The sequence below is a fragment of the Acanthochromis polyacanthus genome, chromosome 4, assembly GCF_021347895.1.
Source record: "Acanthochromis polyacanthus isolate Apoly-LR-REF ecotype Palm Island chromosome 4, KAUST_Apoly_ChrSc, whole genome shotgun sequence".
NCBI classification, from domain to species: Eukaryota; Metazoa; Chordata; class Actinopteri; family Pomacentridae; genus Acanthochromis; species Acanthochromis polyacanthus.
Genome location: NC_067116.1, coordinates 3,323,188 through 3,350,391, shown reverse-complemented (window position 1 = coordinate 3,350,391; position 27,204 = coordinate 3,323,188). Strand labels below are relative to the sequence as shown.

General features: G+C 40.3%; 2 protein-coding genes across 6 annotated transcripts in view; one reads left to right on the top strand and one right to left on the bottom strand.

Annotated features, from left to right (window-relative positions):
• LOC110965491 (neuronal growth regulator 1-like) overlaps nt 1-27,204 on the top strand; it is a 667,889-nt gene that overhangs the window by 127,708 nt on the left and 512,977 nt on the right. The window lies entirely within an intron of this gene.
• Nucleotides 19,652-27,204, bottom strand: part of LOC127533597 (uncharacterized) — a 99,875-nt gene continuing 92,322 nt past the window's right edge. Inside the window, exon 2 of the mRNA XM_051947052.1 lies at nt 19,652-20,120. Within this exon, the coding sequence (XP_051803012.1) occupies nt 19,667-20,120 (454 nt within the window). The 3' untranslated portion in view covers nt 19,652-19,666. The remainder of the gene's footprint in view (nt 20,121-27,204) is intronic.

Genomic DNA, 27,204 nt, shown 5'->3' with positions numbered 1-27,204 from the left:
TACCACCTGCCACCCCTGCTATCCACCACGTCCCCTCCTACCACCCTGCCACCCCTGCTATCCACCACTTGCCCTCTACCACCCTGCCACCCCCACCACGTCCCTCCTACCAACCCCTGCCACCCTGCTATCCCACCACTGCCCTCCTACCACCCCTAGCCACCCCCACCACGTCCCCTCCTACCACCCCTGGCCACCCCTGCTATCCACCACGTTGCCCTCCCTACAACCCCCCTGCTACCCCCACCACGTCCCCATGCCTAACGGCGACCCTGCCAACCCTCCCTTCAGAACTGAGTGAAGCCATTACTTGACAAAGTATTTTGTCAGTATTGAGCAGACCTCTTGGTATGGTGAGTTTTCTCTCTCTAAAATGTGTTGTCTGGCGCTCTGTTACGCTCTGAATATGACTTTCGTCTCCTCGACCAGAGGAAGGTTTTCAAACTCGATAAACTCCAAAACTTTGAGCGAAAACACGCCCACAAATGATGCTCAGACTGAAGTTCCAGATGTCCGCCATGTCCTGGTGTAAGTAGTAAATACATGAGGCACTATATTTGATTCTATGGCTTCCCAGATAGCAAAAGATGTTAAATCAATGTTGAATTCGGGTTAAGAAGGTTGAATTGTGGTTACGGTTGAAGACTAATGGTTGGATCAACGTTTATTCAACAACATTTTGTCAACATTGAAGTTTGTGTTTAAAAGATACCATTGAATCTACGTTGTATTTTGGTTTAATTAAAATGTTTGACAGGTCAATGTTGAATTAATGTTGAATCTATGTTTGCCCTTCTCTTTTTCTCCTTCAGCAAAGGGGGGTGGTTGGGGGAGGGGAGGTACTTCTGAGGGAGACAGGTCTGACACAATTATTACATGATCTTCTAATCACAATTATTTTACATGATTGCAATTCCTTTTGCTTCAAGCAGGACAATTTCTATATATCTGCACAAAATTGCATACTAACGTACTAAATACTACACACTCAATGAGTATATTGTTGGCATTGATAAAGTGTGATTTATGGTTGAAAAGCAACGTTGACTCAACATTTTATCAACCTTGCGCTTTCTGTATAATTTCTACTTTAGGTCTCAACATAGATTCAACATTGATTCACCCATAGTTTGCTATCTGGGTTGTTATGTTCAGCAATGTTACTTGTCGCAATATTGTGACTTTGGCGCTTAAATAAAGTTGAATTGAACTGAATTAAAGGGTTAATAAGGGTGACTAGAACTGAATTTTCATTTCATTTGAAATTCTTCTGTATTTTTTTAGTAAAAACTGACAAACTAAACCAATTTGTTGGACATTTCTCCAATCATAGCTGCTGTCTTAGCTGAGCTCAGCATAGCTTAGCATAGATTCAACTTTGCAGTCGTTGCACAAAGAACAAGTACTTACAAAAAAAATGCAGAAATCCAGATTGACTTCCAGGTCATTCTGTGACTGGATTCTAGCTTAGCAGCTAGCCGTTACCCGCTAGCCGCTAGCTACTAGCCGCTAGCTTTTAGCATAGCTGTAGCCACTCTGAGAGAAGCTAATTTTCTGGTTCTTTGTCACTTTTTGCTCGGTGAGAGACGTTTCTGAGACCACAGAGAAGGACAGACACAGAGCCGAGGCTGCATCACACCTGATTTATCAATAAACGCATAGATACGATAATCAGAAAAATGAAAATAAAGTCTAATATGCAGCTGTCCCAACAGAATGACAGCACCATGAAATCAAATGTGGACAAAATATGAAAACAGATCTAAACCTAAACCTACAGTTACAGATAAATATCGGTACAAACTGCATGAACAGAGAAAACAGCAGTTATCTGATTATTTAAATCAATATTCCTCCAAATAAAACCAGCTTCCTGTCTGATGCACCACAGTCCTGATTCTGAAGCCACACAGTGATTCTCTGACCAGATAACGGCCAACGTTCATCAGGACCACACTGGAGAAGGGATGTTCAGAACCAGCAGAAGAAGAAAACGACATCCTGAAGGAATTTCAATCAGCTGCAAAAGTCCAGCGTTCAAACGGGTCGATGCTCGGTTTCATGTTCAGCAGCCGACCGACTACACAAAGAACTCCAGCTCACACACAGCAGGAAAACCGGAATTAACCGGTTTCTCATTACCAGAACCAATCAGAACCTGTCAGAACCAGAACCAATCAGAACCTACCAGAACCAGAACCTACCAGAACCAGAACCTACCAGAACCAGTCAGAACCAGAACCAATCAGAACCAGTCAGAACCAGAACCTGTCAGAACCAGTCAGAACCAGAACCAGTCAGAACCAGAACCAGCCGGACTCAAAGCCTCCACCACTCTTCTTATAACACAGTTACAGTTCTCATCTTTTATTGATTCATACGATGTTTTTTTCTAATTAGGCAAATAATATAACAACCAAACTATCAATTATTCAGAACATTTTTAATTACTTGATAAATATTTTAAAAAGAACATGTCTCATTATTATTGTATTATCTCCTCATTTTGTTTTGACATTCATCATAAAAAATAAACCACATTTATCAGACGACTCACCCTCAAGAGAACACAAAGATTAATTTAATCACAGCAAAAGTTCCATAAACCAGAAAAAGGTTAGTTTTATTCATGATTAAATTTATCTCTGAAGTGATTTGGACTGAAGACAATCACCAAAATTTCAAAAAATATAACAGAAATGATTAATAATCTATTTTTTTCTCACTCACATGCGTCCGTTAATGTAAACAGAAAATATAAAATGGTAGAAAACAGTGATGAAGAAAGACTAGAAAGATCCACTTTAGTGGCCTCTACCAGAACATGTTCTCTGTGCTGGAACCCAGATGGCATTTATTTATAGTTCAGCTGCAGGGAGTCCATACACTGACCAGGACAAGTCGTCTTTGCGATGCTTCGTTGTTGTAGTCAGTGAAATTACATGTCAGTCATTTAGTGCTTCTGGGCTTTTTTGGTGTTTCTCGAGAACCAGTAATCTGAATGACTTCAAACTTTACAGCATACTTCCTCACTAATCTAGTTATAAATCCATTAAACATGAAGTAAATCAGATGAATGGATGCTGAGAAAAGTGAAGATGGACACACACACATTTCTTCACTGACTATATTTAGATTTTAAAAATGGTGTTTGTTTAGAAGTTCTACCGGCATAAATCAGTTCAAATACTCCTTAATTCTACATGGTTCTTTAGCTGCAGGCTCTTCTTTGACTGGACGTCATCATCTTTAAGATTCACCGTTTTTCTAATTAACAAGTTGCTGTTGTCTAATGTTTTTGTTTTTTGTTGTCAAGAACCGTTACTCCAAATGACTTCAACCTTTACAGCAAACTTCCTGGTGCACCTTGCCGATCTGAGCGTCTGGCCGAGTACAACCAGCTTCTCAGGACTGAGGAGGAGCTCGGCGCCCAGGCCCGTTTTGCCGGCCAGAGCTTCAGGCACCCCATCTGAGCGGATTCTTCCTCTTTGGATTTCGGTGTGTTCATTGCTCATAAATAATCCTTTGCTCATAAATAATCCAACTTCCTGATCAATAATCAATCAATAATGATAATAATAAATGTATGTATTTACCACCAAACCAAAGAACCACTCATCCATCCATCCATCCATCCATCCATCCATCCTCTATCCACCACTTTATCCTCATTAGGGTCATGGGGGGTGCTGGAGTCTATCCCAGCTGACTCTGGTGAAGGCAGGGGACACCCTGGACAGGTCACCAGTCTGTCACAGGGCTACATATACAGACACACAATCACACTCACATTCACACCTACGGACAGTTTAGAGTAACCAATTAACCTCAGCATGTTTTTGGACTGTGGGAGGAAGCCGGAGTACCCGGAGAAAACCCACGCATGCACAGGGAGAACATGCAAACTCCATGCAGAAAGATCCCAGGCCGGGATTTGAACCGGGGATCTTCTTGCTGCAAGGCCAAAGTGCTAACCAGTACGTCACTGTGCAGCTTAAACTTCACAGAGAAATCTGATTTAACTAAAGAACAGCAGAGTTTAAACTGATCTATTAGAAATAAGGAAAAGCAGAGTTTAATCGTTCTAATACTGATAATACTAATACTCGACTTTAAAGAAGGGAAACGTGTCGTCATGAAGGTTTTTTTCTCCTGTGGACGGAGTTTTAAGACTCAGGTCACAAAGAAATGAAATCTTTTTTAAACACATTTAAAGAGAGACAGGATCCCAGCAGATCAGGACTAAACTGTGGTTTCTTCCTCTGGTTTTATTCTGCTTCTCTGAACCGACATTACAGACGAATGGAGACCTCCAGGTTTAACCCTTCATCTGCTGTAGAACCACTCAGTCTGGAGGTTTCACTCTGATCCAGTTTAACGTCCAGAGCTGCAGGAAGCTTCCTCTGATTCTCATATTTACAGCTTCTAGTCTCTCAGGAGGTTAGAGGACGTTTATTCATCAGCTGATAGAGGATCAGCTGATCCTGCATCAGCTGATGAAGGAAGTGGTTGGTTTACTAGTTGGGTTTTGTTACTTAAAAATGTTGTAGAAATGCCAAAACAATGCTGTAAAATCTGGAATTCAGTTTCAAATCGTAAGAATCTACTATGATGGTTGAATTATGTTGAATATAAAAAGATCTTTTCGAGGTAATTCATGAGGATCTACAAAGTTCCATCATTACTGAACTATCAAGCTGAAAACTGACTCCATCAGAGAGTTCCATCAAAGCCTTCCATCAGAGCGTTCCATTAGAAAGTTCCATCAGAGAGTTCCATTATAAAAGTTCCATCAAAGCCTTCCATCAGAGCGTTCCATTAGAAAGTTCCATCACAGAGTTCCACTAGAAAGTTCCATCAGACAGTTCCATCAGAGTGTTCCATTAAAAAGTTCCATCAAAGTTCCATCAGAGTTTTCCATTAAAAAGTTCCATCAGAGCGTTCCATCAGAGTGTTCTATCAGAGCGTTCCATCAGAGCGTTCCATCAGAGCGTTCCATCAGAGTTTTGCATTAGAAAGTTCCATCAGAGTTCCATCAGAGCGTTCCATTAGAAAGTTCCATCAGAGAGTTCCATTATAAAAGTTCCATCAAAGCCTTCCATCAGAGCGTTCCATTAGAAAGTTCCATCAGAGTTCCATCAGAGCGTTCCATTAGAAAGTTCCATCAGAGAGTTCCATTATAAAAGTTCCATCAAAGCCTTCCATCAGAGTTCCATTAGAAAGTTCCATCAAAGCCTTCCATCAGAGCGTTCCATTAGAAAGTTCCATCACAGAGTTCCACTAGAAAGTTCCATCAGACAGTTCCATCAGAGTGTTCCATTAAAAAGTTCCATCAAAGTTCCATCAGAGTTTACCATTAGAAAGTTCCATCAGAGCGTTCCATCAGAGTGTTCTATCAGAGCGTTCCATCAGAGAGTTCCATCAGAGTTTTGCATTAGAAAGTTCCATCAGAGCATTCCATCAGAGCGTTCCATCAGAGCGTTCCATCAGAGCGTTCCATCAGAGAGTTCCATCAGAGTTTTGCATTAGAAAGTTCCATCAGAGCATTCCATCAGAGCGTTCCATCAGAGCGTTCCATCAGAGTGTTCTATCAGAGCGTTCCATCAGAGAGTTCCATCAGAGTTTTGCATTAGAAAGTTCTATCACAGAGTTCCACTAGAAAGTTCCATCAGACAGTTCCATCAGAGTGTTCCATTAAAAAGTTCCATCAAAGTTGCATCAGAGTTTACCATTAGAAAGTTCCATCAGAGCGTTCCATCAGCGTGTTCTATCAGAGCGTTCCATCAGAGAGTTCCATCAGAGTTTTGCATTAGAAAGTTCAATCAGAGCATTCCATCAGAGCGTTCCATCAGAGCGTTCTATCAGAGTGTTCTATCAGAGCGTTCCATCAGAGTGTTCTATCAGAGCGTTCCATCAGAGAGTTCCATCAGAGTTTTGCATTAGAAAGTTCCATCAGAGCATTCCATCAGAGCGTTCCATCAGAGCGTTCCATCAGAGTGTTCTATCAGAGCGTTCCATCAGAGTTCCATCAGAGAGTTCCATCAGAGTTTTCCATTAGAAAGTTCCATCAGAGCGTTCCATCAGAGTGTTCTATAAGAAAGTTCCATCAGAAAGTTCCATCAGAGAGTTTCATCAGAGAGTTCCATCAGAGTTTTCCATTAGAAAGTTCCATCGGAGTTCCATCAGAGCGTTCCATCAGAGTTCCATCAGAGTTTTCCATTAGAAAGTTCCATCAGAGCGTTCCATCAGAGTTCCATCAGAGTTTTCCATTAGAAAGTTCCATCAGAGCGTTCCATCAGAGTTTCATCAGAGAGTTCCATCAGAGAGTTCTATCAGAAAGTTTCATCAGAGAGTACCATCAGAGAGTTCCATCAGAGAGTTCCATCAGAGTGTTCTATCAGAAAGTTCCATCAGAAAGTTCCATCAGAGAGTTTCATCAGAGAGTTCCATCAGAGAGTTCCATCAGAGCATTCCATCATAAAGTTCCATCAGAGTGTTCCATCAGAGAGTTTCATCAGAGAGTTCCATCAGAAAGTTCCATCAGAGCATTCCATCATAAAGTTCCATCAGAGTGTTCTATCAGAGTGTTCTATCAGAAAGTTCCATCAGAAAGTTCCATCAGAGAGTTCCATCAGAGAGTTCCATCAGAAAGTTCCATCAGAGAGTTCCATCAGAAAGTTCCATCAGAGAGTTCCATCAGAGAGTTCCATCAGAAAGTCCCATCAGAGAGTTCCATCAGAGAGTTCCATCAGAGAGTTCCATCAAAGCCTTCCATCAGAGCGTTCCATCATAAAGTTCCATCAGAGTGTTCCATCAGAGAGTTTCATCAGAGAGTTCCATTAGAAAGTTCCATCAGAGAGTTCCATTATAAAAGTTCCATCAAAGCCTTCCATCAGAGCGTTCCATTAGAAAGTTCCATCAGAGAGTTCCATTATAAAAGTTCCATCAAAGCCTTCCATCAGAGCGTTCCATTAGAAAGTTCCATCAGAGTTCCATCAGAGCGTTCCATTAGAAAGTTCCATCAGAGAGTTCCATTATAAAAGTTCCATCAAAGCCTTCCATCAGAGTTCCATTAGAAAGTTCCATCACAGAGTTCCACTAGAAAGTTCCATCAGAAAGTTCCATCAGAGCATTCCATCATAAAGTTCCATCAGAGAGTTCTATCAGAGTGTTCTATCAGAAAGTTCCATCAGAAAGTTCCATCAGAGAGTTCCTGCTAGAATCCAAGCTGACCAACATGTTCAGATCCTTAATCAGCTTTGATTCTGCATCTGGAGGCTTTAATAGTCTTTTTCCCTCCACTGATTCTGTGTTTTATGACTGATTTTAAGATTTTATTGATCATTTTTAAAGCCGGTCATGGTCTAACTAAGTTATTGATCAGAAATCAGCCCTGATTAGATCCTCAGATGAGACTGAAATAAAAGTAACAGAGCTCTGGACCAGGATAACCCAAACCCCTAACCTTAGCCCTAACTATAACCTAAACCCCTAAACCCTGACCAGAGAAAGCTGCAGAATATTTTCTAAATCATTTCTGAAAATTCATTTTCATCGGCTTGCTTTTATGTGATGTTGAGTTTTATTTAAACTTTTTATATTTACTATTTAATTTGTATTTTTATTGACAAACTGCTACTTTTTGTTATTTTTTTTTGCATATTTCTTTTCTTTTGGCCAAATTTTTACATTTTTTGACAGATTTATTTTATTTATTTACTGTTAATATTATTATTGTTATTGTTATTATGAAATTAGTTCCAGTGTGAGGTGAGTCAGATGCTCATTAACCATCAGAATAATTTCAGACCATGAGATCTTCCAGGTAGAAGCTCAGTTTAATGATTCCAGCCTGAGAAGAAAACTGTCAGATCAGGAAATCATGAAATAATGAACCTAACTGCATTTCTCTACTTATTGTTTCTGGCTGTGATGCTTTTTTTAAATTTTTTATTCCAGGTATGAACACCTGAGGAGGAGGATTTGGTGTGACTGATCCTCTGATGTTCATCTAAACGCCGTCCAGACTCCATCCTGAGGGACGTTCTCCTGCTCTTTGCTAGTTTTTAGGTTTTAACTGGATAAACAAATACTTTCATTTACAGTTAACAACAAACGGAACAAACTGCAGGTACATCACACGCTGAAAATAAATCCCTCCATATGTCGGAGCAGAGACGCCAGCTGGAGCTGCTTCTGTTCACACATTTCACAGCTCCATGCAGATTCTAACATTCTGTTCTGAAGCTAAACTAAACACAACAACACAGACCTGATCTCCACTAGTCTGACTCCTGTTTACAGCAAATATGGGTCAGAACGTCACACTGTCCAGTAAATATAGCAGAAACTAGACAGAAATGAGCAATGAAAAGGTCAGGAAACGCTAAAGAATGAGCTGAATATAACCAAAAACTGTCAAATCCAGAAAAGATGGCAGCAGAGAACTAGACGAGCCCCCAGTAGAGGGCAGAACCACGCCCATGCATGATACTCCGTATCAATTTTGATCATCCTACGTATCTCCCTTCCTACTTGATCTGCTGACCTCTAACTCCACAACTGAGCAGGGGACCTTAGACTGATCTTCAGTGCCAAGTTTGATTATCCTGAGTTCAGCACTTGCAGAGATATCTGACCGGACATACACACAGACATACTTACCCAGCCAGATACCGAAGTGAATGCAGTAACCCCGCTGACGTACGTCAGGTGTGGTTAATAACGCTGAAGTGATTCAACAAACTCACAGGAATTAAATCCATTATCCATCCATCATCCATCCATCATCCATCCATCCAGTCATCATCCATCCATCATCCATCCATCCATCCATCCATCCATCATCCATCCATCCAGTCATCATCCATCCATCATCCATCCATCCATCCATCCATCCATCCATCCACCATCCATCATCCATCCATCCATCCATCATCCACCCATCATCCATCCACCATCCATCCATCATCCATCATCCATCCATCCATCATCCACCCATCATCCATCCACCATCCATCCATCATCCATCATCCATCCATCCATCAATCCATCCATCCCATACTCCCTCAGTACCCCCACAGAGGTAGTAGTAGTAGTAGTAGTAGTAGTTTCCTCCGGTCCTCAGGGGACACGGTCATAGGCCTTCTCCAGATCTACAAAACACATGCAGACTGGCAGGTTGGACTCCCATGACCCCCTCAGCAGCCCCACAAGACTAAAGATCTGATCCACTATTCCAGAACCAGGAAGGAATCCACATTGTTCCTCCTGAATCTAAGGTTCAACAATCGCACAGAGCCTCCCTTCAGCACTGTAGAGGAAACTTTCCTCGGGAGGCTGAGAAGTGCGATACCTCGGTAGTTGGAACTCACTCTCTGGTCCCCCTTTTTGAAAATGGAAACCACCACCCAGTCTGTCACTCCACAGTACTGTACCTGATGTCCACGCCACATTGTAGAGGCGTGTCAGCCAAGACAGTCCAACAATGTCCAGAACCTTCAGCATCTCAGGGAGGATCTCATCCACACCTGGAACCACTGAGGAGCTTCCACCCACCCCCCGAGTTTTCAGGGTCTGCCACCCCCTAAGAGGACATGTTTACCGGGTTCAGGAGTTTCTCAAAGTTCTCCTTCCACCATCTGACAATGTCTCCAGTATGGTTCACCAGTTCTCCACCAGACTGAGCACAGCCTGAGTAAAGCCCTGCCTCCCCTTCCTGAAGCATCCAACAGTTTGTCAAAACCTCCTTGAGGCCAACCAAAAGTCCTTCTCCATAGCCTCTCTGAACCCTAACCCACAGTTTTGACTTCCACAGCTGCAGCAGCTCTTTAGGCCGACCAGTATCAGCTGCTTCAGGAGACCCCTGAGTCAGCCAGGCCCTAAAGTCCTCCTTCTTCAATCTGATGGCTTCCCTCACCACTGGTGTCCATCAGCAGGTTTACGACGTTGGTTATCAGCTCAGGAAACACACAGACCAATCAGGTACGAGTTCAGCCATCTAATGTGACACTACTCAGCCAATGAAGTCTCTGCATTCCAGCCGCTAAACATCACAGCTGAGTTCAGAAAACAGGCGAGGGACAGATTAAATAGAAATTCAAATAAATGGACACTGAGAGGAAAGTCTCCCTGCACATGTTGACCATGTTTGGATCAACATTCAGCTGACAGCCAGCTTCTCAGCTATTAACATAATCAAACTAAATCTGGTTCCAGACTCACCAATGAGCTCCAGATGTGTTTGGAACGACCCTGACACTGTTCAGACCAGATTCAGAATACTGGCAGCTCAGTTCTCCCATTAAGCAGCAGGGATATAAGAGGAGCGATAGAAGAGAAGAAAAAAGTAAAAGTGTTCAGTTGTTTATATTTTTAGAGATGTAGGTATTGTTGAAGATGTATAAGTTGGTTCAGGTTGTTCAGTCATTATTTTCCACTTTATTTTCAGATGTACAGTTTTATCAGAAGTTATTTATTAATAAATGTGTCAGGGCTCCCTCCTCACCCCCGTCCTTCCCACCTGACATCCCAAATACCCCTTTTCCCATCTGTTTCCTCTTCCTCTCCTGCTCCTCTTCCACTCATGCTCCCTTCTCTCTCTCTGTCCCTCGGTTTCTGTCTCTGTCTCCTCAGTCTCCCATCCTCTCCTCTACCCCTGTCTTCCCCTACAGCTTGACGCCTGAGTGGAGTTCGGCTTCCCAGCTGACTCCACTCAGGCAATCAACCACCTCTACGGCTCCCGGACAGCTGAGGGACATCTCATTGATTACCACCTCAGCAATAAAGAACCGGCTCATCCTTCCAATCCCTGCCAGATTGTTGAACAAGACATACCTATCCAGCTGTCCGGGATCCCCTCGACCCTGATCGTTTGTCCGCCCTCCTGAAACCATTTGGCACCGGTATTTCCCCTCCTGGACTCCCCATTCTGCCCGGACCCCCTCCCTGGAACCCCGACCAGCTCCCCTCAATCCAACCCGGAACCCACAGCAGCAAACCGGCTGCTCGTCGCCTCTTGACGCCCTTCCGGAAACCCCCGCCTGGACGTCAGTCACCGCCTGGCCCATGGAACACCTCGGCCCCCCGGTTCGGGAGAGTCCGACGTCCTTCCTTTCCCCGGCTCCGTAACCCAAACCCCACTCCACCAGCCGCTTCCCCTGCAACCCGACTCTTTCTCACCCTCTGCCACAACTCACATCCCTGACAATACAACCCATTCTCATTTCACCCAGCCTTGGTAGTGTGGCTCTCTGCTCGGGTCCAACCCGTTAAATCCGTGACAAAATGCTGTTATAACCGTTCTGAATTTATTTGATTTGATGGTCTGTTAATGATTACAGGCAGACTCTAATAAAACTACCAGGTTACATCAACATATATCACACTAATTCACTTAGACATTATGATGTTCTGGACCTTTGCTTTAACCCCTTAAGCTTCAGTGTACCGCCGGCGGTACACCTACTAATGTGTAATTTTTTTTATTTAAAAATAGAATATTAGCGATTTTTTTTGTACTGAAAACGGCTGGAATTGACTGAAGCTTAAAGGGTTAATACACTTTCTCTGACCGGACCTCTTTGAATTTTAGTTGAATATTCCTGCTCTACTGGATTACAGTTTTTTCTTTTTCCCAACAAGTTGGGATAGGTCTCTAAAGATATTTTTGAATTGTTGTTCTGAAATCCGACCTGTCTGTCACTTTTTGTCGTTGCATTTAAAAACTAGTGCTTGATTCAGTCGGCTGATGATGTCAGGGCTGATTTTAAGCTCTGTCCACCCCTGCTGGATGTGTTTCTGGTTTCTGAAAAGTTTAAAAAGTGACTCCCGGGTAAACTTTAGGGCTGGTTTTGTGTCTATTTGTGTTTTTTTGTGTGTTTATCTTGTGTCTCCTCTGACCAGGAGCACCACAGTGCTCCTTTCTGGATTTGTCTAAAGCGTTCGACACGGTCAATCATGTGATTCTTTTGGACAAGCTTTCATTTCTTGGCATAAAGCATAGATCATTACAGTGGTTTTCTAATGATCTAACAGACAGATACCAAACGGTTTCTTACAAAGGGGTAGAATCTCCTCTTCTTCCTCTTCAGTGTGGATTACCTCAAGGTTCAATCTTGGGTCCTTTGTTATTTTTGTTATATATTAATGACCTCCCCAATGTTTCTGATAAACTCTCTGAAATCTTATTTGCAGATGACACCTGTGTATTTTATTCCCATAAGGATCCTAACACTCTCGTACAAGTAATGAATGAAGAACTTGACAAGTTATCTTCTTGGTTTATGTCAAATAAATTGTCACTCAATATTAAAAAAACTAACTTTATATTTTTTGGAATACAGCCCAGTACTTTTAAATCTTCTTCTAAAATCCAAATTGATAATTTACCCATCCAGAATGTTTCCTCTGCTCGTTTTCGTGGAGTTATAGTTGATGAATCCCTCAGCTGGAAACCACATCTGAGTTTTCTTACTTCAAAAATCGCCAAAGCTGTCGGAATACTGGGAAAAATCCGCTTCCTCATTAATTCAAGAGTGGCAACAATGCTATATTATGCAATGGTATATCCACATATAAATTACTGTAATATATGTTGGGCTAGTACCCATGAAACCAAACTTCAGCCTATTTATCGTCTCCAGAAACGAGCTTTGAGAATAATATTTCATGTAGATCGCAGACATCCATCTCAGCCCCTGTTTTCTAAAGCAGGTGTTCTGACTGTCTACCAAGTCAATAATTTCCAAATTGGTCAGTTTGTTTATAGTTCTGTAAACAAACTACTACCCCAACATCTAAATTCTATTTATCATTTTAATAACGAATTTCATTATTATCCAACTCGTAGCAGCACACTTATCAGAGCTCCTTTTGCTCGTATAAATCTGTCTGTATTTAGTATTCCATACAGAGGATCCAAAATATGGAATCAATTACCAACCTGGGTCAGAGTCCTTTCACAAACCAAATTTAAAGCAGCTTTTAAAGAACTGCTTTTGAAAAAGAGTAATTTTCCATATGGGACATCCTACTAACACCTGGTTTGTCTTTGGTCAGTATGTTTAAAGAGGTAATATTTACCCTGTGTATAACTTTATGAACTGTTGGCATGTTATTTGATATATTTTAACATATTTATATAATTGTCTACCTGTGAAGGTTTTTCTTTTTTTTATTTTTTATTTTTTTGGAGGTTGTCTTCTCTCAAACCCCTTGAGGGTTTTTTGGCAACCCTCCTTCACACTTTTAATGTAAGAAATGCAAATTGTGTGTTTAACTTTATGTGTGAAAATAAATCAAATCAAATCAAATCACAGTGAAAGCATAGTCCTGACAGTGAAGCACGGAGGTGGCGGTATGATGATCTGAGGAAAACTATAAAAAGGTAATTCTGAGGAAACTTTAAGGCTCATATCAGCAGAACAAAATGTAGGCAATGAAATGATCCTTTTCAGATCATTTGATACCAGAATCATGTTCTAGGATCCATTCTGTGGAACAAACACTGTCTAAATCAGGGATGTTTTGACAGAACTAGCTGGTATCTGAGAGGACCAGGAGGTGGGACGTTCTGATTGATTACTTCATGGACTGACCCAGATATAGAGTTCATGTTTTCCCGGCTACACCTGCACCAAAGTAGGTCACATGGGAAGCTCCATGTAGAAAACAGATGATTAATAGTGGAAACGCAGCATTCAGAAGCTGCTCCGTCCATGTATAATATATTTCATATATTTAATACGCTTCAGTTCAGCCTCGACTTCCAGCTGATTCCAAAAACATGGAGATAATAAATCACAGGGTTGGAATAAAACTAAACTGTTCAACTGTAGAGGATAAATATGCATAAAAACAAAACTCCACGATATTCCATCAGTATGTACACACGTGGACAAAATTGTTGGTACCCCTCAGTTAAAGAAGGAAAAACCCACAATTCTCACTGAAATCACTTGAAACTCACAAAAGTAACAATAAATAAAAATTTATTGAAAATTAAATAATCAAAATCAGCCATCACTTTTGAATTGTTGATTAACATAATTATTTAAAAAAACAAACTAATGAAATAGGGCTGGACAAAAATGATGGTACCCATAACTTAATATTTTGTTGCACAACCTTTTGAGGCAATCACTGCAATTAAACGATTTCTGTATTTGTCAATGAGCGTTCTGCAGCTGTCAACAGGTATTTTGGCCCACTCCTCATGAGCAAACAGCTCCAGTTGTCTCAGGTTTGATGGGTGTCTTCTCCAAATGGCATGTTTCAGCTCCTTCCACATATGTTCAATGGGATTCAGATCTGGGCTCATAGAAGGCCACTTTAGAATAGTCCAACGCTTTTCTCTCAGCCATTCTTGGGTGTTTTTGGCTGTGTGTTTTGGATCGTTGTCCTGTTGGAAGACCCATGACCTGCGACTGAGACCAAGCTTTCTGACACTAGGCAGCACATTTCTCTCCAGAATGCCTTGATAGTCTTCAGATTTCATCGTACCTTGCACACTTTCAAGACACCCTGTGCCAGATGCAGCAAAGCAGCCCCAAAACATTACTGAGCCTCCTCCATGTTTCACCGTAGGGACAGTGTTCTTTTCTTCGTATGCTTGGTTTTTGAGTCTATGAACATAGAGTTGATGTGCCTTACCAAAAAGCTCCAGTTTGGTCTCATCTGTCCAAAGGACATTCTCCCAGAAGCTTTGTGGCTTGTCAACATGCATTTTTGCAAATTCCAGTCTGGCTTTTTTATGAGTTTTTTTCAGCAGTGGTGTCCTCCTTGGTCGTCTCCCATGAAGTCCACTTTGGCTCAAACAACGACGAATGGTGCGATCTGACACTGATGTACCTTGGCCTTGGAGTTCACCTTTAATTTCTTTGGAGGTTGCTCTGGGCTCTTTGGATACAATTCCAACGATCCGTCTCTTCAATTTGTCATCAATTTTCCTCTTGCGGCCACGTCCAGGGAGGTTGGCTACTGTCCCGTGGGTCTTGAACTTCTGAATAATATGAGCCACTGTTGTCACAGGAACTTCAAGCTGTTTAGAGATGGTCTTATAGCCTTTACCTTTAAGATGTTTGTCTATCATTTTTTTTCGGATGTCCTGGGACAATTCTCTCCTTCGCTTTCTGTTGTCCATGTTCAGTGTGGTACACACCTTTTCACCAAACAGCAGGGTGACTACTTGTCTCCCTTTAAATAGGCAGACTGACTGATTATGAGTTTGGAAACACCTGTGATGTCAATTAAATGACACACCTGAGTTAATCATGTCACTCTGGTCAAATAGTTTTCAATCTTTTATAGAGGTACCATCATTTTTGTCCAGGCCTGTTTCATTAGTTTGTTTTTTTAAATAATTATGTTAATCAACAATTCAAAAGTAATGGCTGTTTTTGATTATTTAATTTTCAATAAATTTTATTTATTGTTACTTTTGTGAGTTTCAAGTGATTTCAGTGAGAATTGTGGGTTTTTCCTTCTTTAACTGAGGGGTACCAACAATTTTGTCCACGTGTGTATGAGTTTGTTTGTACAGATGTAGAAAACTATGAATGAACCCTGTAGAGCACAGCGTAGCTACGATAGCATGCTAACGTGTGGCTGCTGGTAGCATCATTCTCTCTGCAGATAAACCCTGTATAACTCCATAGAAACGTTCCTTCAGAGCTTCTTCATTGCACTGATGGGTTTATTTTGGAATATATGTGAAAAAAACAATGATTTTCATTTGTTTATGTTTGTGATGGGATGTCAGGGTTACACTGATGGAAAGCAAACTAAAACACTCCCAAACATTCCTCTGAGTCTGTAGAAATGTAAGAAAACGTTCTGGAGGACTGGAACACATTCGTCCTGTAAAAAAACACATTTTATTTTTGGTTCTGGAGCTTTAAACAAGACTTCTGACTGAATACAGCTCATTCCACCTTAAATCATCCACCTTTAGAGCTTCTTCTGTGCTTAACTTGAACAACATCAAGACTGTGTTTTGTGTCTAATTTAGGCTGTTTTGTGTCTAAATCTTGGTAATTTTTGTTGTTCTTTTTTTATGTTTATTGCACTTTTAAACTATTTACTGTCATAGATAAGACATAAATCAGTACATATTATTAAAACTTGGGATTTAAAGGTTATATTGATGGAAAGCAAATTAAAAATACTCCAAAAAAATATTCAGTTACAGTCTGTAAAAATGTCAGAAAACGTAAAAATGGTTAAGTGGTTAAACCAGCGCTTTTTTTCTTTATAAATTCCACACAGCACCAACTAATGAGTTTGAATTTCATCACAGTGGTTAAATAATTCCATGTTTTCTCTATATTTTCTAAGCTGTCCATTGGCAGCCGCAATGGCGGCCGCGGCGGCGGCCGCAAACGCCGATGGACAGCTTAGATCGTCATGAATCCGCTGGTATAAACCACTTTCAGATGTCATTACCACAGCGGGTTTCGCTCGTGGTGAGCGGCACGAAAAACATGACGACATCGTGTTGGTGCGCACGAAACCGAAACAAAAACTGACGTGACAGTTTCACGAATCCCCGTGAGACCGGGCTGTTCTGTTACAGCTGTAAGAATAAATGCACCAAGAACAACTACAGAACAGCAGAAAACAAAGCTCACAGCAGAATAAACATGTAGAGAATGTAAAAACACGGCACGTTTCTGACTAACAGCTCAGAATCCTTCTATTGTTGTGGAGAAAACAGGTTGAATTCAGCAGAAGTTTGTAAGTGAATCCAGACTCTGGTCAGGAGCTTTTAAAGGACGGAGATCAGAGAAAGAAAGAAAGAAAGAAAGAAAGAACAAAGAAAGAAAGAAAGAAAGAAAGAAAGAGAAAGAAAGAAAGAGAAACAACAAAGAAAGAAAGAACAAAGAAAGAGGCCTCCAGAATCATCCATCCATCCATCCATCCTCTATACACCGCTTTATCCTCTCTAGGGTCATGGGGGGTGCTGGAGTCTATCCCAGCTGACTCGGGTGAAGGCAGGGGACACCCTGGACAGGTCACCAGTCTGTCACAGGGCTACATATACAGACACACAATCACACTCACATTCACACCTACGGACAATTTAGAGTAACCAATTAACCTCAGCATGTTTTTGGACTGTGGGAGGAAGCCGGAGTACCCGGAGAAAACCCACGCATGCACAGGGAGAACATGCAAACTCCATGCAGAAAGATCCCAGGCCCAGGCCGGGATTTGAACCGGGGATCTTCTTGCTGCAAGGCGACAGTGCTAACCACTACTCCACTGAGCAGCCCCTCCAGAATCAGCTTTTATTCAAATGTCAGGAGGAAGACGAGGACATGAGGATGCTGCAGGTCAGTTTCTGCTGCAGACAGACTCTTAAATGTCCAAAACTAAACCGTTAACTGTCTGAAACCGTCACATGACCATTTCTGAACACATCTGGTTCATCCAGCTGTGAAACCAATCAGCTGCAGACGCTGATGAAGAACCAGAGAACATCTGCTCAGATCAGGAGGAACCTTCTACCAACAGGAGGACGATTAAAACCCAGGAGGACGAAACCGGAACAACCAGCTGGACGCCGTTTAATCAGAATTAAGACCAGATTATTTACAAAAAACACGTAATTAACACAAATCACAACAAATTTATGATCACAAACAGTAGAAGCTTATTATAGAGTAAAAGAAAACCATCATAAATCTGTTAAAATTAGTAGAAAAAAACTATATATTCAAGAGTGTAAAGTTACAACTAAAGGTCCGTAAAACAGAAATAAAATGTGATTTTTTTCTTTTACAGTTTGACCTTTCTTTTAAATGTTTATATAAATTATTACCTTTTTAGGTAATTTTATTGGTGATTATCTGTAATTTACCAAAACAGGCAAAATCTATCAAATAAATAAAAGTACTTATGTTTCAATGAATGTTTTTTTTTTTTTAATTTCAGGTAATGTTGCCATTTTTTGGTTAAAAAATCTGCTCAAAATGCTTTGTTTTGTTTTTCATTTTTTCCAGTGAACTGTATGAAAAAAATGCGTTTTTGAGCATCAAGGGACGAAGTATTATTAAAGTGACCCTAAAACTAAAAACACACCTGGAATGGTGCATAAAATGTAAAAAAGCTGATTTTGAATATTATTGTGCTGCTGACAGATCGGTGTAGTGACGTGTTTTTAACGTGTTTGACGTGTTTTTAATGTGTTTAACATGTTTAATGTGTTTCTGAGCATTAAAGCAGGAAAACCTGAATCTGTAATGATATAACTGTACTGTATGACAAAAATAATGATTTTTTATGAGCGTTAAAGCATGAAACAATATTCAAGTAGACATAAAACCAGAAAACACACCAGAAACTGTGCACAAAATGTAAATGAAGCTGATTTCATGTGTCTTTTTGCTTCCTGCCTCTGTGAGTTTTGTGGCCTAATTAAAGCTGCCCAGTCTGAACCTTTTCTTCTCGTTTGTCGCATCGCCTGCAGGCACAACCTGAGGGTTTGAAGTGGCCGGAAGTGAAACTCTGCAGTTTGTTCTCTTGTTAGCAGCAAACAGGACAACAGATGTGATAAACCTCTCAGCAGACAACAGAAAGCTGCAGATTTGATGTTTACAACTCATATTGAACACACAGGAAATGTGAGTTTTTCTTTACAAAATGGACAACATTTAGAATTTAGTCTGAATTTTGTCATCATGGTTAAAAACTACAAGCTTCTGTGAGACACAAAGAAGTCTGACATTAATCCAACACATGAAACAAGAAATAAGATATACTGAAACTTAAAATGTATCACCGGATGTGTGAAAACAAACTCCACTGACTGTTAGAAATCTGTTTTAGAACAGTTAACCTGCTGTAGGGGCCTTACATTTAGAAGAACTATATGTTTTATCAATTTATAGTAATTTAATGAAAAACAGATATAAAAAATATTTACCACCTTTAAAATACTGGTAAACAACAGAAGCTTGAAGAGAAACAGAAAAACGTCGTAAATAAATCAAAATTAAGTAGAAAAAAATATTATATTCAAGAGAGTAAAGTTACAATCAAAGGCCAATAAAAATCACCTGAGAAACAAAAATAAATGTGGACTTCTTTTTCTTTTACAGCTGTGGCTCTTTTTAAATGTTTATTTTATAAATTATTACTTTTTTAGGTAATTTCATTGGTGCTTATCTGTAACTTACCAAAACAGGTAAAATCTATAAAATATAAAAAATAATTCTGTTTAAATGAATGTTCTCTTTTCAGAAATGGTTGGAAACAAACAAAAAAGATTAAGGAAACAGCACATTGTTCAAAAAGTTCTTCTAAAAATGTTTAAAAAACGTGAAGTTGCCATAAAATGCTGGAAAACCGATGGATAAAAATCAGTAGTGGACTTTTGTTGAGTGATTTTACTTGTTATTTATCTCTGTTTAAACAAAACAAACACAAAAAAAGATTAAGAAAATTGCATTTTGTTCAAAAAATTGTTGCAAATGTTTAAAAAGTTTATTTTTTTCATTTTTCCAGTGTACTGTATGACAAAAATAATGATTTTTTTTAGCGTTAAAGCATGAAACAATATTCAAGTAGACATAAAACCAGAAAACACACCAGAAACTGTGCACAAAATGTAAATGAAGCTGATTTCATGTGTTTTTTTGCTTCCTGCCTCTGTGAGTTTTGTGGCCTAATTAAAGCTGCCCAGTCTGAACCTTTTCTTCTCGTTTGTCGCATCGCCTGCAGGCACAACCTGAGGGTTTGAAGTGGCCGGAAGTGAAACTCTGCAGTTTGTTCTCTTGTTAGCAGCAAACAGGACAACAGATGTTATAAACCTCTCAGCAGACAACAGAAAGCTGCAGTGGTGAGGACAACATCTGAAGCTACACAGGAAGTCAGACTCACCTTTGACGATGAGGTTGAGCAGCTTGGGCCGAGGGTTGCGCTCGCTCTGGATGGAGCAGGTGTACTGGCCGTCGTCGCTAACATCCACTCTCTGTATCTGGAGGCTGTACTCGTGTTTGTCCCCCACGCTGGACACGATGGACACCCGGGGGTCCACAGACCACTTGTCCTTCCCTGCAAATATGATGCTGGAGCGGTTGAGCCAGGCGCCTTTAGAGATCCCATCCAACAGGTAGCACCTGGAGGGGCAGAGGACAGTCAGATGACCTGTCAGAGCAGAACGCCTTCAAACCGTCCATCAGAGACCATCCCACACTTAATGAACAAGCAGCACTTCCAGCTGTTCTCGGCTTTATTACACTCTAACTGTTCGCTCAGTATTGATTTATTTCTGGAGCCAGAATCATCTCGTCGTGACTCGACCCGCCAGAGCTGCTTTAAGACCTGATTTGCCTCCAGGCTAAAGAGAAGAAAAAGAGCGTGAATCATGAGTGATAGCTGAGCAGAACGAAGCTGCTGCCGTGTTGCTGTCAGAGCTTCAAAGGAGAACATCGGGTGAAAAGTGCAGCTTTTCCTGCTGACTATCGGGTTCAAAGACTGTAATTCTATTCCAGCAGCTGATTAAAGGTGGAGCTGCCTCCGAACACGAAGAACCGGCTTTACAAGCTGGAGTTTTACTGGAAATGTATGCGAGAAACTACTTTAAAAAGTAAAAAATAAGGATTCTTATACTTGTCCTTGTACTTTATGAGATTTTTTTGGTTTCCTCTCAGGTAAAAACAAACAATTAATCACCACTTATTTCCATTATTCATCAACCTGCAGGTTATTTTCTAGATTAGTCAACAAATCATTTCATCTAAAAACATCAGAAAACAGTCAGAAATGTCCACAATATCACAAATCCCAACCCAGAATGTTGTTCTGGAACCTAAAATATTAAATATGTTCTGATGAAAAGAACCCAGAAACGCTGCAAATTCATACATTTACATTTGAAACATGAAGTTCTCAAAGTCAGACGTTAATTTAGGGTTTGAAGTTCTCTATTCCTTCTCAGTCACTGATTTTGTGTTTGGTTACGTTTTCTCAGAAATGAATCACCTGAAATTGAACGTAGAGTCAACAGGAACTCAACAAACGACCAAAACCGCTGATCATGAGCTTGTTTTTCAGCGTCCAAAGATAAATTCATTCAAAATGCTCAAAGTACCATTTGATTTGGAAAAAATACTCAAAAAGCATCTAAAGAACGTTGAGAACCTGCCTGAACATCAGACATGGTCCCTGAACGAACCAGATTTTAATGATTCTGTTGCTAAAGGGTTTCAGTGAAATTAAATTCTACAAACATCCATTCAGGTTCCAGTTAGCTCCAATATTTACAGTTTCATCTTTCACCTAAATGTAAAACTCTGATTCACAGTGAGAACATTCAGAATTGTTCGTTTTGTAGAGAAACAAAACAGAACAGAGGAAACCAACAGATTGTTTTTACTTCTGGTGCTGGAAGAAGACGCAGCGTTTCAACGTGTTTTATCTAAAAATAAGGGTTCTTACACGGTTCTGGTTCTTACACGGTTCTGGTTCTTACACGGTTCTGGTTCTTTAATGGTTCTGGTTCTTACACGGTTCTGGTTCTTACACGGTTCTGGTTCTTACACGGTTCTGGTTCTTTAATGGGTCTGGTTCTTTAATGGTTCTGCTTCTTTCACGGTTCTGGTTCTTACACGGTTCTGGTTCTCTAATGGTTCTGGTTCTTACATGGTTCTGGTTCTTAAATGGTTCTGCTTCTTAAATGGTTCTGGTTTATAAACGGTTCTGGTTCTTTAATGGTTCTGGTTCTTACACGGTTCTGGTTCTTTAATGGTTCTGCTTCTTTAATGGTTCTGGTTCTTTAATGGTTCTGCTTCTTACACGGTTCTGGTTCTTAAACGGTTCTGGTTCTTACACGGTTCTGGTTCTTTAATGGTTCTGGTTCTTTAATGGTTCTGGTTCTTAAACAGTTCTGGTTCTTAAATGGTTCTGGTTCTTACACGGTTCTGGTTCTTAAATGGTTCTGGTTCTTACACGGTTCTGGTTCTTAAACAGTTCTGGTTCTTAAATGGTTCTGGTTCTTACACGGTTCTGGTTCTTACATGGTTCTGGTTCTTAAACGGTTCTGGTTCTTAAATGGTTCTGGTTCTTTAATGGTTCTGGTTCTTACACGGTTCTGGTTCTTAAATGGTTCTGGTTCTGAAATGGTTCTGGTTCTTAAATGGTTCTGGTTCTTACACGGTTCTGGTTCTTAAATGGTTCTGGTTCTTACACGGTTCTGGTTCTTACACGGTTCTGGTTCTTTAATGGTTCTTACACGGTTCTGGTTCTTAAATGGTTCTGGTTCTTTAATGGTTCTGGTTCTTACTTGGTTCTGCTTCTTACATGGTTCTGGTTCTTAAATGGTTCTGCTTCTTAAATGGTTCTGGTTTATAAACGGTTCTGGTTCTTTAATGGTTCTGGTTCTTACACGGTTCTGTTCCTACATGGTTCTGGTTCTTAAACGGTTCTGGTTCTTTAATGGTTCTGCTTCTTTAATGGTTCTGGTTCTTTAATGGTTCTGCTTCTTACACGGTTCTGGTTCTTACACGGTTCTGGTTCTTAAACGGTTCTGGTTCTTACACGGTTCTGGTTCTTTAATGGTTCTGTTCTTAAATGGTTCTGGTTCTTACATGGTTCTGCTTCTTAAATGGTTCTGGTTCGTTAATGGTTCTGGTTCTTAAATGGTTCTGCTTCTTAAATGGTTCTGCTTCTTAAATGGTTCTGGTTCTTACACGGTTCTGGTTCTTACACGGGTCTGTTCCTACATGGTTCTGGTTCTTACACGGTTCTGGTTCTTAAATGGTTCTGGTTCTTACATGGTTCTGGTTCTTTAATGGTTCTGGTTCTTTAATGGTTCTGGTTCTTACACGGTTCTGTTCCTACATGGTTCTGGTTCTTAAACGGTTCTGGTTCTTAAATGGTTCTGGTTCTTACATGGTTCTGGTTGTTTAATGGTTCTGGTTCTTAAACGGTTCTGGTTCTTAAATGGTTCTGGTTCTTACACAGTTCTGGTTCTTTAATGGTTCTTACATGGTTCTGGTTCTTAAACGGTTCTGGTTCTTAAATGGTTCTGGTTCTTACACAGTTCTGGTTCTTTAATGGTTCTTACACGGTTCTGGTTCTTAAACGGTTCTGGTTCTTAAATGGTTCTGGTTCTTACACGGTTCTGGTTCTTTAATGGTTCTGGTTCTTACACAGTTCTGGTTCTTTAATGGTTCTTACATGGTTCTGGTTCTTAAACGGTTCTGGTTCTTAAATGGTTCTGGTTCTTACACAGTTCTGGTTCTTTAATGGTTCTTACACGGTTCTGGTTCTTAAACGGTTCTGGTTCTTAAATGGTTCTGGTTCTTACATGGTTCTGGTTCTTTAATGGTTCTGGTTCTTAAACGGTTCTGGTTCTTAAATGGTTCTGGTTCTTACACAGTTCTGGTTCTTTAATGGTTCTTACACGGTTCTGGTTCTTAAACGGTTCTGGTTCTTAAATGGTTCTGGTTCTTACACAGTTCTGGTTCTTTAATGGTTCTTACACGGTTCTGGTTCTTAAACGGTTCTGGTTCTTACACGGTTCTGGTTCTTACACGGTTCTGGTTCTTAAATGGTTCTGGTTCTTACACGGTTCTGGTTCTTTAATGGTTCTGGTTCTTTAATGGTTCTGGTTCTTACATGGTTCTGGTTCTTAAACGGTTCTGGTTCTTAAATGGTTCTGGTTCTTACACGGTTCTGGTTCTTACACGGATCTGGTTCTTTAATGGTTCTGGTTCTTAAATGGTTCTGGTTCTTACACGGTTCTGGTTCTTACATGGTTCTGGTTCTTAAACGGTTCTGGTTCTTAAATGGTTCTGGTTCTTACACGGTTCTGGTTCTGAAATGGTTCTGGTTCTTAAACAGTTCTGGTTCTTAAATGGTTCTGGTTCTTACACGGTTCTGGTTCTTTAATGCTTCTTACACGGTTCTGGTTCTTAAACGGTTCTGGTTCTTAAATGGTTCTGGTTCTTTAATGGTTCTGGTTCTTTAATGGTTCTGGTTCTTATTGGTTCTGCTTCTTAAACGGTTCTGGTTCTGAAATGGTTCTGGTTCTTAAAAAGTTCTGGTTCTTAAATGGTTCTGGTTCTTACACGGTTCTGGTTCTTTAATGGTTCTTACACGGTTCTGGTTCTTAAACGGTTCTGGTTCTTTAATGGTTCTGGTTCTTAAATGGTTCTGGTTCTTACATGGTTCTGCTTCTTAAATGGTTCTGGTTCTTAAACGGTTCTGGTTCTTACATGGTTCTGGTTCTTAAATGGTTCTGTTTCTTAAACGGTTCTGGTTCTTAAATGGTTCTGGTTCTTAGACGGTTCTGGTTCTTAAATGGTTCTGGTTCTTACACGGTTCTGGTTCTTACACGGTTCTGGCTCTTAAACGGTTCTGGTTCTTACACGGTTCTGCTTCTTAAACGGTTCTGGTTCTTTAATGGTTCTGGTTCTTTAATGGTTCTGATTCTTTAATGGTTCTGGTTCTTAAATGGTTCTGCTTCTTAAATGGTTCTGGTTCTTACATGGTTCTGCTTCTTAAATGGTTCTGCTTCTTAAATGGTTCTGGTTCTTTAATGGTTCTGCTTCTTAAATGGTTCTGGTTCTTAAACGGTTCTGGTTCTTTAATGGTTCTGGTTCTTACACGGTTCTGCTTCTTAAATGGTTCTGGTTCTTAAACGGTTCTGGTTCTTAAATGGTTCTGGTTCTTTAATGGTTCTGGTTCTTACACGGTTCTGCTTCTTAAATGGTTCTGGTTCTTTAATGGTTCTGGTTCTTAAATGGTTCTGCTTCTTAAATGGTTCTGGTTCTTAGACGGTTCTGGTTCTTTAATGGTTCTGGTTTTTAAATGGTTCTGGTTCTTAGATGGTTCTGGTTCTTTAATGGTTCTGGTTTTTAAATGGTTCTGGTTCTTACATGGTTCTGGTTCTTTAATGGTTCTGGTTCTTAAATGGTTCTGGTTCTTTAATGGTTCTGGTTCTTTAATGGTTCTGCTTCTTAAATAGTTCTGGTTTATAAACGGTTCTGGTTCTTTAATGGTTCTGGTTCTTACACGGTTCTGTTCCTACATGGTTCTGGTTCTTAAACGGTTCTGGTTCTTTAATGGTTCTGCTTCTTACACGGTTCTGGTTCTTACACGGTTCTGGTTCTTAAACGGTTCTGGTTCTTTAATGGTTCTGGTTCTTAAATGGTTCTGGTTCTTTAATGGTTCTGGTTCTTTAATGGTTCTGGTTCTTAAACGGTTCTGGTTCTTACACGGTTCTGGTTCTTTAATGGTTCTGGTTCTTTAACGGTTCTGGTTCTTTAATGGTTCTGGTTCTTACATGGTTCTGGTTCTTTAATGGTTCTGGTTCTTTAATGGTTCTGGTTCTTACACGGTTCTGGTTCTTTAATGGTTCTGGTTCTTAAACGGTTCTGGTTCTTACACGGTTCTGGTTCTTTAATGGTTCTGGTTCTTTAACGGTTCTGGTTCTTTAATGGTTCTGGTTCTTACATGGTTCTGGTTCTTTAATGGTTCTGGTTCTTACACGGTTCTGGTTCTTAAATGGTTCTGGTTCTTTAATGGTTCTGGTTCTTTAATGGTTCTGGATTTTAAACGGTTCTGGTTCTTTAATGGTTCTGGTTCTTTAATGGTTCTGGTTCTTAAACGGTTCTGGTTCTGAAATGGTTCTGGTTCTTTAATGGTTCTGGTTCTTTAATGGTTCTGGTTCTTAAACGGTTCTGGTTCTGAAATGGTTCTGGTTCTTACACGGTTCTGGTTCTTTAATGGTTCTGGTTCTTTAATGGTTCTGGTTCTTAAACGGTTCTGGTTCTGAAATGGTTCTGGTTCTTACACGATTCTGGTTCTTTAATGGTTCTGGTTCTTTAATGGTTCTGGTTCTTAAACGGTTCTGGTTCTGAAATGGTTCTGGTTCTTACATGGTTCTGGTTCTTTAATGGTTCTGGTTCTTACACGGTTCTGGATTTTAAACGGTTCTGGTTCTTTAATGGTTCTGGTTCTTACATGGTTCTGGTTCTTTAATGGTTCTGGTTCTTACACGGTTCTGCTTCTTAAATGGTTCTGGTTCTTTAATGGTTCTGGTTCTTAAATGGTTCTGGTTCTTAGACGGTTCTGGTTCTTTAATGGTTCTGGTTTTTAAATGGTTCTGGTTCTTTAATGGTTCTGGTTTTTAAATGGTTCTGGTTCTTACATGGTTCTGGTTCTTTAATGGTTCTGGTTCTTAAATGGTTCTGGTTCTTTAATGGTTCTGGTTCTTTAATGGTTCTGCTTCTTAAATAGTTCTGGTTTATAAACGGTTCTGGTTCTTTAATGGTTCTGGTTCTTACACGGTTCTGTTCCTACATGGTTCTGGTTCTTAAACGGTTCTGGTTCTTTAATGGTTCTGCTTCTTACACGGTTCTGGTTCTTACACGGTTCTGGTTCTTAAACGGTTCTGGTTCTTTAATGGTTCTGGTTCTTTAATGGTTCTGATTCTTTAATGGTTCTGGTTCTTAAACGGTTCTGGTTCTTTAATGGTTCTGGTTCTTACACGGTTCTGTTCCTACATGGTTCTGGTTCTTAAACGGTTCTGGTTCTTTAATGGTTCTGGTTCTTACACGGTTCTGGTTCTTACACGGTTCTGGTTCTTAAATGGTTCTGGTTCTTTAATGGTTCTGGTTCTTTAATGGTTCTGATTCTTTAATGGTTCTGGTTCTTAAACGGTTCTGGTTCTTAAACGGTTCTGGTTCTTACACGGTTCTGGTTCTTTAATGGTTCTGGTTCTTTAACGGTTCTGGTTCTTTAATGGTTCTGGTTCTTACATGGTTCTGGTTCTTTAATGGTTCTGGTTCTTACACGGTTCTGCTTCTTAAATGGTTCTGGTTCTTTAATGGTTCTGGTTCTTTAATGGTTCTGGTTCTTACACGGTTCTGGATTTTAAACGGTTCTGGTTCTTTAATGGTTCTGGTTCTTTAATGGTTCTGGATTTTAAACGGTTCTGGTTCTTAAACGGTTCTGGTTCTTACACGGTTCTGGTTCTTTAATGGTTCTGGTTCTTACACGGTTCTGGTTCTTTAATGGTTCTGGTTCTTTAATGGTTCTGGTTCTTACACGGTTCTGGATTTTAAACGGTTCTGGTTCTTTAATGGTTCTGGTTCTTAAACGGTTCTGGTTCTGAAATGGTTCTGGTTCTTACATGGTTCTGGTTCTTTAATGGTTCTGGTTCTTACACGGTTCTGGTTCTTACACGGTTCTGGT